General features: G+C 43.8%; 1 protein-coding gene across 1 annotated transcript in view; it reads right to left on the bottom strand.

Annotated features, from left to right (window-relative positions):
* LOC147574682 (uncharacterized) overlaps positions 1–10,286 on the bottom strand; it is a 124,804-nt gene extending 114,518 nt beyond the window's left edge. The window contains exons 1-2 of the mRNA XM_086684733.1: positions 10,107–10,286; positions 7,648–7,784 (exon numbers count right to left, since the gene is read on the bottom strand). Coding sequence (XP_086540859.1) covers positions 7,648–7,784; positions 10,107–10,286 — 317 coding nt within the window. The remainder of the gene's footprint in view (positions 1–7,647; positions 7,785–10,106) is intronic.
* Between the last annotated feature and the right edge of the window lie 1,827 nt (positions 10,287–12,113).

Below are 12,113 nucleotides of genomic sequence, written 5' to 3'. Positions count from 1 at the left end.
CGGCAGACCTCACATGGTCACAGAGTCTCCTCGCGGGGGTCACCCTCACTCAGCATCCATCGCCAACGGGGCCAGCCTGGGGACAGTTGGCACGGACGTCTCAGAGCTGTGAGCAGCGGCTGGCCAGAGGGCCAAGCTTTCCGACCTTCGAGGGAAGGGTCACGGGCCTCCCCCCGCACAGTCCCTGCCATTTCTTCTGTCCCGCAACCTGGCATTCAAGGTCAAGAGATGCATTTCCGGGGAGAAAAGGCCAAGTTCATGTACGCCAAGTTTAGTTCAAAGCTCTGACCACCTTCTCCGTTTCTTCCCAGACTTCATTGGAGAACAGAGCGATAAAGACCTCTTTCCTGATTGTTCGTAAATGATTTCGCTAGTAACATTCTGCTTTTGTTTTCTAAAAGCGACCCTGGGTGGGGTTCTTTTCGCGGACTGTTCACAATCAGAAGGGAGCAAGTACTCAGCGTGGGTTGGGTCTAACCCAATTCTTCCTGGAGGTGAGAGTGGGAGCCAGGAATGCCTACTTATTCTTTTCAAAATCAACAAAGTAGGGGCCCCTGGGTGGCCCAGCCGGTTAAGCGTCCGACTTCAGCTCAGCTCAGGATCTCATGGCTCGTGAGTTCGAGCCCCACATTGGGCTGTGAGCTGACAGCTCAGAAGTTCTTAAATCAGAAATGAGATGACAACAGAATTAAAGCTGTAGTATCAGGAGTGAAAAAGAAAAATCAAAAGAATAAAAATGCAACCAAGTACAGTATAAATACCCTCTGTCTCAAAATTTTCTAACTTGTGTTTGACAATCGAAGCCAAAAATGACTGCCTCGTGTAATGCAGTCTTCAGTGTATGTAGATGAAACATTTAAAACAAATTATCAAGTGGAGAGAGTAATTTTCTTCCACTTTACAAAGCAAAATGTGGACACTGAAAGTCTGTAATGAGTTGTATATGTAAAATGTAATACCCAAAGTAACAACTAAAAGATCTATACAAAGTGACACATTAAAAAACAGGATGTGAGCCAAAATAGATTTTAAAAAAATGTTACCTTCTCTTACCTAAGGTGGAGTCTGTGTTCTTGAAAACAGAATCAGCCAGACCAAAAACTATGGCATTCATTGGCTCAGGTGGCCATGCCCAGAAATCCCAGTGATCGACTACACCCAAACAAGCTTGTGTCTGTGGGGATCCACTGGGGTTGTATACGCCCCCACTTGGAGTGAGAGACCCTACTCTTACAACACAAGCTTTAGTCCACATGAATATTTTACTAGTGTGTGTATTTTCTAAATCAGTAAGAGTAGATATAAATTAATGTCTATGTTAATCGTCTTCAACTGATAATGGAAGGTTCTTTGTTTCGGGTTATTTTGGGTTATTTTGATGTATATATTTGCCTTATCATAGGTTTGGCATTTGAGTTTTTCAATACGATCCTTTGAATAAATACTTTTCTGTGGAGTAGCTGATAGCTCTCAACCCACTGAAACACGGAATCACCTAATTCCGTGAAGTGTAACTATTGGGGAAACAGGGTCAAGGTTGCAGGGGCTTCTCTGTACTATCTTTGCAACTTTCGGTACAGCTACATTTTTTTTTTAAGATGCTTAAAACAAGGAACTAAGAAATAATTATGCAAGATGTTACCATTGGGGGCAACTGGGCAGATGCACAGATGGGACATCTGTGGTGTTTTTCAAGCAAGCTGCATATGAATCTATAATTATTTCAAAAGAAAATGTTTAAATAAAAAATTAGTTGCGCACCTAGGTGGCTCAGTCGGTTAAGCGTCCGACTTGGTTTCAGCTCAGGTCATGATCTCACAGTTCGAGCCCCACATCCCAGCTCTGTGCCAACAGCACAGACCTTGTGTGAGATTCTCTCTCTCCCTCTCGCTCTGCCCCTCCCCCCTTTCTCTCTCAATAAATATAAATAAATTAAATTAAAAAAAATAAGGGGCGCCTGGATGGCTCAGTCGGGTAAGCGGCCGACTTCAGCTCAGGTCACTATCTCACGGTTCGTGAGTTCGAGCCCCGCACCGGGCTCTGTGCTGACGGCTCAGAGCCTGGAGCCTGCTTCCAGTTCTGTGTCTCCCTCTCTCTCTGTCCCTCTCCCCCTCATGCTCTGCCTCTTTCTCTCAAAAATAAATAAACGTTAAAATTTTTTTTAAAAATTAGAATTTCCCGAAAAGAGTTCTAAAATGCTGATGCGTAGACCCCTGCCTATAGATTCTGTTTTACTGGACAATGTGCAGCCAGCGTTGAGAACCTGCAGAGTTAATGGCATCAGCGTGTTAGAACATCTACAACTGCAGATTTCAAGCATTCTCTGCTCCTTATACAGTACCATGGTAAATATTCCTTCAATATTTTGGCAATAGGTATTGATAATCTTCATGTTACATAATTATATTTTAAAAGGCTGTCATAGTCGGGATAGAAGGAACATACTTAAAGATCATAAAAGCCATTTATGAAAAGCCCACAGCTAACATCATCCTCAATGGGGAAAAACTGAGACCTTTTCCCTGAGATCAGGAACACGACAGGGATGCCCCCTCTCACCGCTGTTGTTTAACATAGTGCTGGAAGTTCTAGCATCAGCAATCAGACAACAAAAGGAAATCAAAGGCATCAAAATTGGCAAAGATGAAGTCAAGCTTTCGCTTTTTGCAGAGGACATGATATTATACATGGAAAATCCGATAGACTCCACCAAAAGTCTGCTAGAACTGATACATGAATTCAGCAAAGTTGCAGGATACGAAATCAAAGTACAGAAATCAGTTGCATTCTTATACACTAACAATGAAGCAACAGAAAGACAAATAAAGAAACTGATCCCATTCACAATTGCACCAAGAAGCATAAAATACCTAGGAATCAATCTAACCAAAGATGTAAAGGATCTGTATGCTGAAAACTATAGAAAACTTATGAAGGTAATTGAAGAAGATTTAAAGAAATGGAAAGACATTCCCTGCTCATGGATTGGAAGAATAAATATTGTCAAAATGTCAATACTACCCAAAGCTATCTACACATTCAATGCAATCCCAATCAAAATTGCACCAGCATTCTTCTCGAAACTAGAACAAGCAATCCTAAAATTCATATGGAACCACAAAAGGCCCCGAATAGCCAAAGTAATTTTGAAGAAGAAGACCAAAGCAGGAGGCATCACAATCCCAGACTTTAGCCTCTACTACAAAGCTGTCATCATCAAGACAGCATGGTATTGGCACAAAAACAGACACATAGACCAATGGAATAGAATAGAAACCCCAGAACTAGACCCACAAACGTATGGCCAACTCATCTTTGACAAAGCAGGAAAGAACATCCAATGGAAAAAAGACAGTCTCTTTAACAAATGGTGCTGGGAGAACTGGACAGCAACATGCAGAAGAATGAAACTAGACCACTCTCTCACACCATTCACAAAAATAAACTCAAAATGGATAAAGGACCTGAATGTGAGACAGGAAACCATCAAAACCCTAGAGGAGAAAGCAGGAAAAGACCTCTCTGACCTCAGCCGCAGCAATCTCTTACTCGACACATCCCCAAAGGCAAGGGAATTAAAAGCAAAAGTGAATTACTGGGACCTTATGAAGATAAAAAGCTTCTGCACAGCAAAGGAAACAACCAACAAAACTAAAAGGCAACCAACGGAATGGGAAAAGATATTTGCAAATGACATATCGGACAAAGGGCTAGTATCCAAAATCTATAAAGAGCTCACCAAACTCCACACCCGAAAAACAAATAACCCAGTGAAGAAATGGGCAGAAAACATGAATAGACACTTCTCTAAAGAAGACATCCGGATGGCCAACAGGCACATGAAAAGATGCTCAACGTCGGCTCCTCATCAGAGAAATACAAATCAGAACGACACTCAGATATCACCTCACGCCAGTCAGAGTGGCCAAAATGAACAAATCAGGAGACTATAGATGCTGGAGAGGATGTGGAGAAACGGGAACCCTCTTGCACTGTTGGTGGGAATGCAAATTGGTGCAGCCGCTCTGGAGAGCAGTGTGGAGGCTCCTCAGAAAATTAAAAATAGACCTACCCTATGACCCAGCAATTGCACTGCTAGGAATTTATCCAAGGGATACAGGAGTACTGATGCATAGGGGCACTTGTACCCCAATGTTTAGAGCAGCACTCTCAACAATAGCCAAATTATGGAAAGAGCCTAAATGTCCATCAACTGATGAATGGATAAAGAAATTGTGGTTTATATACACAATGGAGTACTACGTGGCAATGAGAAAAAAATGAAATATGGCCTTTTGTAGCAACATGGATGGAACTGGAGAGTGTGATGCTAAGTGAAATAAGCCATACAGAGAAAGACAGATACCATATGGTTTCACTCTTATGTGGATCCTGAGAAACTTAACAGGAACCCATGGGGGAGGGGAAGGGAAAAAAAAAAAAAGAGGTTAGAGTGGGAGAGAGCCAAAGCATAAGAGACTCTTAAAAACTGAGAACAAACTGAGGGTTGATGGGGGTGGGAGGGAGGGGAGGGTGGGTGACGGGTACTGAGGAGGGCACCTTTTGGGATGAGCACTGGGTGTTGTATGGAAACCAATTTGACAATAAATTTCATATATTAAAAAAAAAATAAAAAAATAAAAAGCTGTCATAGAGGTTTTTTTTAAAGAAATGTATTAAAATGGATACACTTTTATTTCCATATTAATAGCGTTTAAACACTCTATGATGGTGCTAAATAATGCTTTTCAAATAATTTAAGCCTGCCTTCTTATTAACTTGAAATATGTGCACAGTCTTAGAGATAAGTGTATGTTGCATTTCATTCTGAAGATACGAGTAGAATTCCGACCATAATGTTCTTTTATCGTCTTCAATTTATGATATAAGCAATTAAAATTGTTTTGCTTCTTTTTGCACATGTATTTGTATCGGCATAGATTTGGAATTCATCTTTTCTTTTACTTTTAACATAACCCCTTGAACAGAAGGATCCTCTAGGGAAAATTACATGAAACTGCTGTAATTGGAGATTGAAGGAACCCAGAAGTGAATGGTTTCATAACACCACTTGCCTTCCAAATTCCTGACATTTTCTTGGTTCCGATTTATGATACAGTAGATGCTTGGTTTATATAGAAAATAATTTTTACCTGGCTTATTAAGCAATGATGTCTGCACAGTTTCTATTTGGGTCAAGATGTACCATTTATATTCTTTGGATTTTTCCTTTCTCTTTGTTTACTGGTGTGGTGGCAGTTACAATATTTATCTTGTTCTATGTAACTGTCAGAGCGATAAGCATTTACCAATACATCAATTTATACAAAGAATTGTTAAAAAATGCAGATAGTGCCAAGACCCGTATGAAAAGTAAGCTTGGAGCGCCTGGGTGGCTCAGTCGGGTAAGCGTCCGACTTCGGCTCAGGTCGTGATCTCACGGTTTGTGAGTTCGAGCCCCGCGTCAGGCTCTGTGCGGAGACCTCCGAGCCCGGGACCTGCTTCAGATTCTGTGTCTCCCTCTCTCGCTGCCCCTCCGCAGCTTGTGCTCTGTCTCTCTCTGTCTCCCAAAAATAAATAAATGTAAAAAAAAAAAATTAGAGAAGTAAGCTCAATATGTAAAACACAGTCAATAAACATCAAGAAGGGTATTTCTTCCGATCGTCAGCTTTGGTTTGCTTATTACTGTGACAATGTGAATTTCTTGCTAAGCCAGGGGTTCTAGCAGATGAGATCCCTGCTCTTGTCCTCCTCATGAGGCCATGGGGTCTGCAGGGCTGCAGCTTGCCCACGCCCGGCCTCAGGGAGGGAGCTGCTGGAAACTCCACTCAGTGTCTCATGTTTTCTCCATGTGACTTAGGGTGTGCTCATTAATCAGTTTGTCAGTTACTGTATTCCAACCTGATCTCCTAAAACTGAATATAATTTTCATAATGACTGTAGGCTTTAAATAAGACCAAGGCTTCGACGAGAGATCCTTGTCTCTTAAAAATGCGGCACAGGTTTTGTTTCAGAGGACTTGAGGGCTTTGCTTTATGAGGAAGCCCATGTCGTGGTCTCTACACTGATGCTTCGGTGGCATTTGCAAAAATAAGTCCAGGATATATCTGTAAAAGGGACAGCTATGGGGAAAGGAGACGTGTAGGAATAAAAAGGGAATATAGGTAGTAACTTGTAGGAGGGACATAAAGCAAAATTGTTGTTGAAAGATTTTTTTGTTTGTTCTTAAAAAGCCAGAAACCACATAAGCTTGTTCTTGACCTAGCTGTGGTTTGGTGTCGAATTGACAGGAAAGCACGTGATGTCAATATGCGTTGAGGACGATGGTATGGACGTGAAATGTATCCGAGAGCAGAAGTCGAACAACGGACATCTCAATGAACTTACCCAAGTTGACCGGGTTGGGTTTTTGTTAGTGACTTGAACAGGTTCTAAAGACCTGTGATTGAGAGATGTTTGTGGGATTTTATCCGCCGTGTTCTCACTCGTCAGTCACATTCTCTTCCCGTGTTTCCAGTTACCATCGTTCAAAGTAAACTCAGGGATCGTGCAGCAGTCGGCTTTCACCTCCACTTTAAACAAAACTCACCTGACATTTGTGCACGTGCTTTTTGTTCACTGTGAAATGAAACATTCAGTACAAGTTGAATGTATTAGAAGAGAGCATACGTGTCGGGTTCCTCTAATTTCCAGGGAACTAAACACAGGAAATACGAATATAAATCTAAAAAAACCTATGCTACAGTAGAACATCATTTTCCTTTAAGCAAAAGGCTAGAGGCCAAGTTCCAAGGTATTTTCCAATTCTCAATATTTCGAATTAGAATCGATATTGCTTCTAATTCCCCCCTCAGTAGATTATCCAGAGCCAATCTACACTATGATCTCTAAGTGGTGGATGCTATTAAATTTTAGAATTGAAGGGAAACAAAACATGAGTACACATGCATAGAATTAAAAATACACTTACAAAATGTAAATGATGCTTATTATGAGGTGAAATGATTCATTTTTTGACAGGGTGCCAAAACAATTCAGTGGAAAAGGGTAGTTTTGTCAATAAATCATGCTGGGAAAATTGTAAATGATGATGCAAAAAAAAAAAAAAAAATGGACTTTAACCCTTACTGTATAACACACTTAAAAATTAACCACAAATGGATGGTAGACTTAAATTTGTTTAAAAAACTTTTTAATGTTTGATTTATCTTTGACAGAGAGAGAGAGAGAGAGAGAGAGAGACAGAGCATGAGTGGGGGAGGGGCAGAGAGAGAGGGAGTCGCAGAATCTGAAGCAGGCTCCAGGCTCCGAGCTGTCAGCACAGAGCCCGACGCGGGGCTCGAACTCAGGGATTGCGCTTGGGTGGGGCAGCGAGCAAAGAGACACACAGGCAAAAGCATAATTCATAAAAGCAAAAAAATTGACAAGTAGGAATTCATCACATTTAAAGTGTCTGTGTGTCCAACATAAATGAAGTTGTATACGTGTGCAAAGGCTTGCTCCCAAATGTGCACAGCAGCATTCCTGGTAATAGCCAAGCACTAGAAACGATGCAGTGGCCATCAGCAGGTGGACAGAGAAACAAACTATGGTGTAAATAAAATATGGAATCCTGCTCAGGCATGCCAAAACCCGAAATACTTATACCGGCGTTTCTCGACCTCCGCACCATCGACGTGTTGAGTTAGCCAGTTCTTTGCTGTGGGGGCCGTCCCGTGCACTGGAAGCTGTTTATTAGCATTCCTGGCTTTTACCCGCCAGGTTCCAGTACCACCTTCCTGTCCCTGACCGACAATTGTGGCAATTAAAAAATGTCCCTAAGGGGCCCATGGGTGGCTCAGTCGGTGAAGCGTCCAACTCTTGATGTCAGCTCAGGTCATGATCTCGTGGTTCATGAGTTTGAGCTCCACGTCGGGCTCTCTCCTGACGGTGCTGACCCTGCTTAGAACTCTCTGTCTCCCCCTCTGTCTCTGTCCTCCTCTCTCTCTCTCTCTCTCTCAAAATAAATAAATAAACACATAAACTTAAAAACTTAAAAAAAGTGTCTCTTAGACATTGCCAAATGTCCCCTGTGGGGCAAAATCGCGCCTGTTTGATAATTACACGTGTATGCCTTGTCCCAGTAGACTTTCCTGACTATGTGGTTTGTCCCTCAGAAAATAAATAAATAACTAAATACATACATGCAAGGCTTTATGATCAAGTGGAATAAAAATGCAAGTATACATATTGAGAATCGAAGAACAACCCTTGCAAGTTAATCTTTAAAAAGACTTTTTTTTTTAATATGCCTTCTTTAATAAAGTTTTGGAATATCCTTGATAGGCCCCCAAAAGATTCGATTTTATCGCTTTGCTTAAGGGAAGGCATTGGTCCCGTTTTTTCAGAACCTATATACTTATTTGCGGTAGGTCTGTAAGTATTTGTTGTACAGTTGGAAGCAATTTAATCTTTTTAGATTTTGGCATATCTCTAAACATGTCCATACAGTGTTTTATTTTTGTGCATTCGTTAGTTACGCGATGTTGCTTAGGTTTGCAAGTCCTTGTGATGTTATGTACCTGAAGTTATTACCAGCTGCCCATAGAAATCAATATTGTTGTTTCCTATGAATGTGATTAAATTAGAACAAGACCTGGGGGCAGAATGTGATATAGGATTTTTCTACACACTTGATTTCAAAACTCCATTGAGGAGACACGGCTGTTTTAATCGATCCTGTTGTCCTCTGTGAAGGGCACTATGTAAACGTTTTCTAGGGGGCATTCAGAATAGGGCTCACAACCTGAGAACACCAGCGTGAGGGTCTTCTGGGCTTTGTGGTCCCTGAATAGGGAGAAAGATATCTTTTTAAAATAAGGAAACAAGTCATGAAACATGGCAAGAGATAGGTAACTGCTCCAGAATTAGCCACTGTCCCTTATAAAAGATAAACTAGACTTACTATTGAAATAATTATCATGTGGCCTTTTAATTTCTCATCTAAAGACTTCTTGATTTAAGTACTGATATATATATATACACACACACAAACACACATATATCTTTATCTATATCTTGCATAGCTTAAATTGTGGCCTTCTGTCGTAGTAGTCAAACCAACACACAAACAAACAGAAAAAAAAAAAAAAAACCCAAATAGCAATATAATGCCTTCTGGGAGCCGGGCAGGAAGAGGTGTTGATTATGTTCAGAGCACAAAGAAAATTAACACGGAAGGAAAGGTGGTTCTTCCTTCTGAAATATCAGAGAAGAACATGTGATCAGTCCTTCAGAGTGAGGACTGGTCATCGTCTCTTAGGAAATTAAACAATATCACCAGAGAACAACAAAATCACAGCTGGTATTTGAATGAGTATTTTAAAAATTCTTAAATTACTCTTCAACCCCATTCATCCTTAAATCTGAACTAACGCCTGTGTAAATTCCGCCTCAGCAGGCCTGCCTTTTAGGTTCTTGGAGCTACACAAAATAACACGGTGGTGATCAAAATTCTCCCAGAATTTCACAGACGATGGAGAGAAGGATTTCAGGAACCAATTTCTACCTCTGTTATAAAACCTGCCAAAATGTTTTCTATCTGTGCCACATATAACACCAACTTCTCGTTAAAAGTGGTTTTCCTCGATTACAATGCCACTGTTATTCTTTGGTGAAGAAAGAAGGTTTGAAACATACGAGGGGCGCCTGGGTGGCTCAGACGGTTGAGCGTCTACTTCAGCTCAGGTCATGATCTCGCGGTCTGTGAGTTCGAGCCCCACGTCGGGCTCTGTGCTGACAGCTCAGAGCCCGGAGCCTGCTTCGGATCCTGTGTCTTCTTCTCTCTCTGTCCCTCCCCCACTCACATTCTGTCTCTCTCTCTCTCTCTCTCTCTCTCAAAAGTACAATAAACATAAAAAATTTAAAAAAAAAAGACATATATGAGAAGGCTCTCCCTATTCAAGAAAAATATGTCTTCAAGATCCACCTGCATAGAAAAATATGTGAGCGGGATACAGGATACAGTGACTCTGGGAGGACCCAGAGTCAAATTCCCGACTGCCATTATTAATCTGTTCAGGGTTTTATGCCACGCGATTCTCTATACCGACTTCTTCTGGCCTCACCTTCCTGTGAGATTGGCAGGAGACGAGCCCGTGGAAGTGATGCTGATATGAGTGGAGGTGTGAGGTAGGGGTCTGTTCTCCTTTGATGGCTTCCATTTTCTCCGTGAAGTAGGGGGCAGGATCATCGATGTGGGAGGAGGTGCTGGGTGGAGGAAGGAGGAGACGGTGTGGGGTATTCATGTAGGAAAAAGTGGGGGGCTCAGAGGACCCGAGGAGCACGGGGTGACTGCAACTCCAAGTGGTCCTGAGTGGCAGGGGACCCATCACAGGGATTGTGTGGGTGTCCTCCAGCCATGTTTGGTTTCCCGCATGCAATAAAGGCCCAATAAAGGGAGAGCGTTAGGCCTAACGAAGTCTGCGGTCAGCTCTTTGGTGACGCTGACGTTGGTGATCTGGGAACCCCACTTTCAGTGGGGATGAGGTCTGGCTGTGGGAACAGGAGGCTGGGCTGTGGAGACAGGGCCACTGGAGAACCCAAGAGAATCCGACAGGGCTTGGAAGACCGCACGTATGTGTATCGAAACTCCCCAGATTAAGCTGTGAGCAGCCGCAGGACACAGCGTGTCAGTGGACTCCGAGCCGAAGTTCAGAAACGTGGGGCAGTGGCCCGCGTGGAGGCCACGGCAGCGAGGGACAGCAGGTGACTTAGTCTGGTGATACGACATTCGAGGCTGGAGTTTTAGGCGAGTGGGTGGGGACATGGTCGAAAAGCAGCCACAGAGGGGTGCCTGGGTGGCTCAGTCTGTTAAGCTTCTGACTCTGGGTTTGGGCTCAGGTCATGATCTTGTGGTCATGAGATTGGGTTTGGGATCAGGTCATGATCTCGTGGTCATAGATGGAGCCCCACATTGGGATCTGCGCTAATAACTCCAAGCCTGCTGGGGATTCTTTCTCTCCCTCTCTCTGTTCTTCCCTCTACACACACTCTCTCAAAATAAATAAATAAACTTAAAAAAAAAATAAAATTAAAATAAAAACAGTCACAGAGGCCCAGCAGACATAACCACGCCCCCAAGCTCAGGGTGCCAGGGCTCTGGCAGAAAGAATCATTCTTGAGGGTCCCGGGAGAGTAACTACGACAAGGGGGTGAAGGGGGGAAGAATGAGGTTTTTGCCGATCGATTCCAGGGCATTTAGGGTTTCATGAGGGAAAAGACAAGGGGACAGAGTCACTGAGAAAAGTACAGAATGTTGAGGTGGTGGTCAGGGGTCTGGAGCTCCTTGGGGTGGGTGACTGACAAGGGGAAGTCTGGGCTGAGTCCTGGGTTCAAGGGGACAGAGGTGGTGGTCTGTGAGTGTGGGAGATCAGGACGAGGGGCAGAGGAGGTAAGGTGGAACCTGTCAGTGGGGCTGGGAAGGTCCGGGAGACGGGACCCCCGAGCCGTCAGCACAGAGCCCGACGCGGGGCCCGAACGCACGAACCGTGAGATCGTGACCTGAGCCGAAGTCGGACACGTAACTGACTGAGCCACCCAGGAGCCCCGAGACATTTTTAAAATGCTTTGGTGAAATGCACGTATGGTGCGAAATTTGAGACTATAATTGTCCCATGGTCACTACATCACTTAAAATGAGGCCGTGCCCATTTGGCAGGATGCTGCAGATAGCGGTCTTTAGTCTTTACCGCCGCCTGACTGAAGGGCTGGGTCTCAGGAAGGCAACACCGTCTGACAGGGCAAGACTCCAGAGGCGGCTGGGGCAGGTCGGCCCCTTCCAGAACCCTCAGGCTCCTCGCTGGGCTTGAGCCGAGCTCAGCTGAGCGCGGAAGCCGTCAGTCGTCGGGGCCCGCACGGAGGATTCTGAGGTGGACTGCGGAAAAACAGCGCACGGCTCACAGGCCCGGCCCTGGCACGCTTTCACGGAATGGCGCATTTCAGCCTTTCTCCACTCTGGCGGTGAGTGCGTCCTGGGCTCCGGGGACCACCAGGGACAAACACTCCTATAGGTGAGCAAGTGGGGATGACCACTCACCGGGGGATCGGGAGCTGCGGGGCCTCTCGGCAGGAGG

Source organism: Puma concolor, chromosome D4 (assembly GCF_028749965.1).
Source record: "Puma concolor isolate L17-30 chromosome D4, mPumCon1.1.hap2, whole genome shotgun sequence".
Classification (NCBI taxonomy): Eukaryota; Metazoa; Chordata; class Mammalia; order Carnivora; family Felidae; genus Puma; species Puma concolor.
Note: the sequence above shows the minus strand (reverse complement) of the source record. Positions and strands in the feature narration are given on the sequence as shown.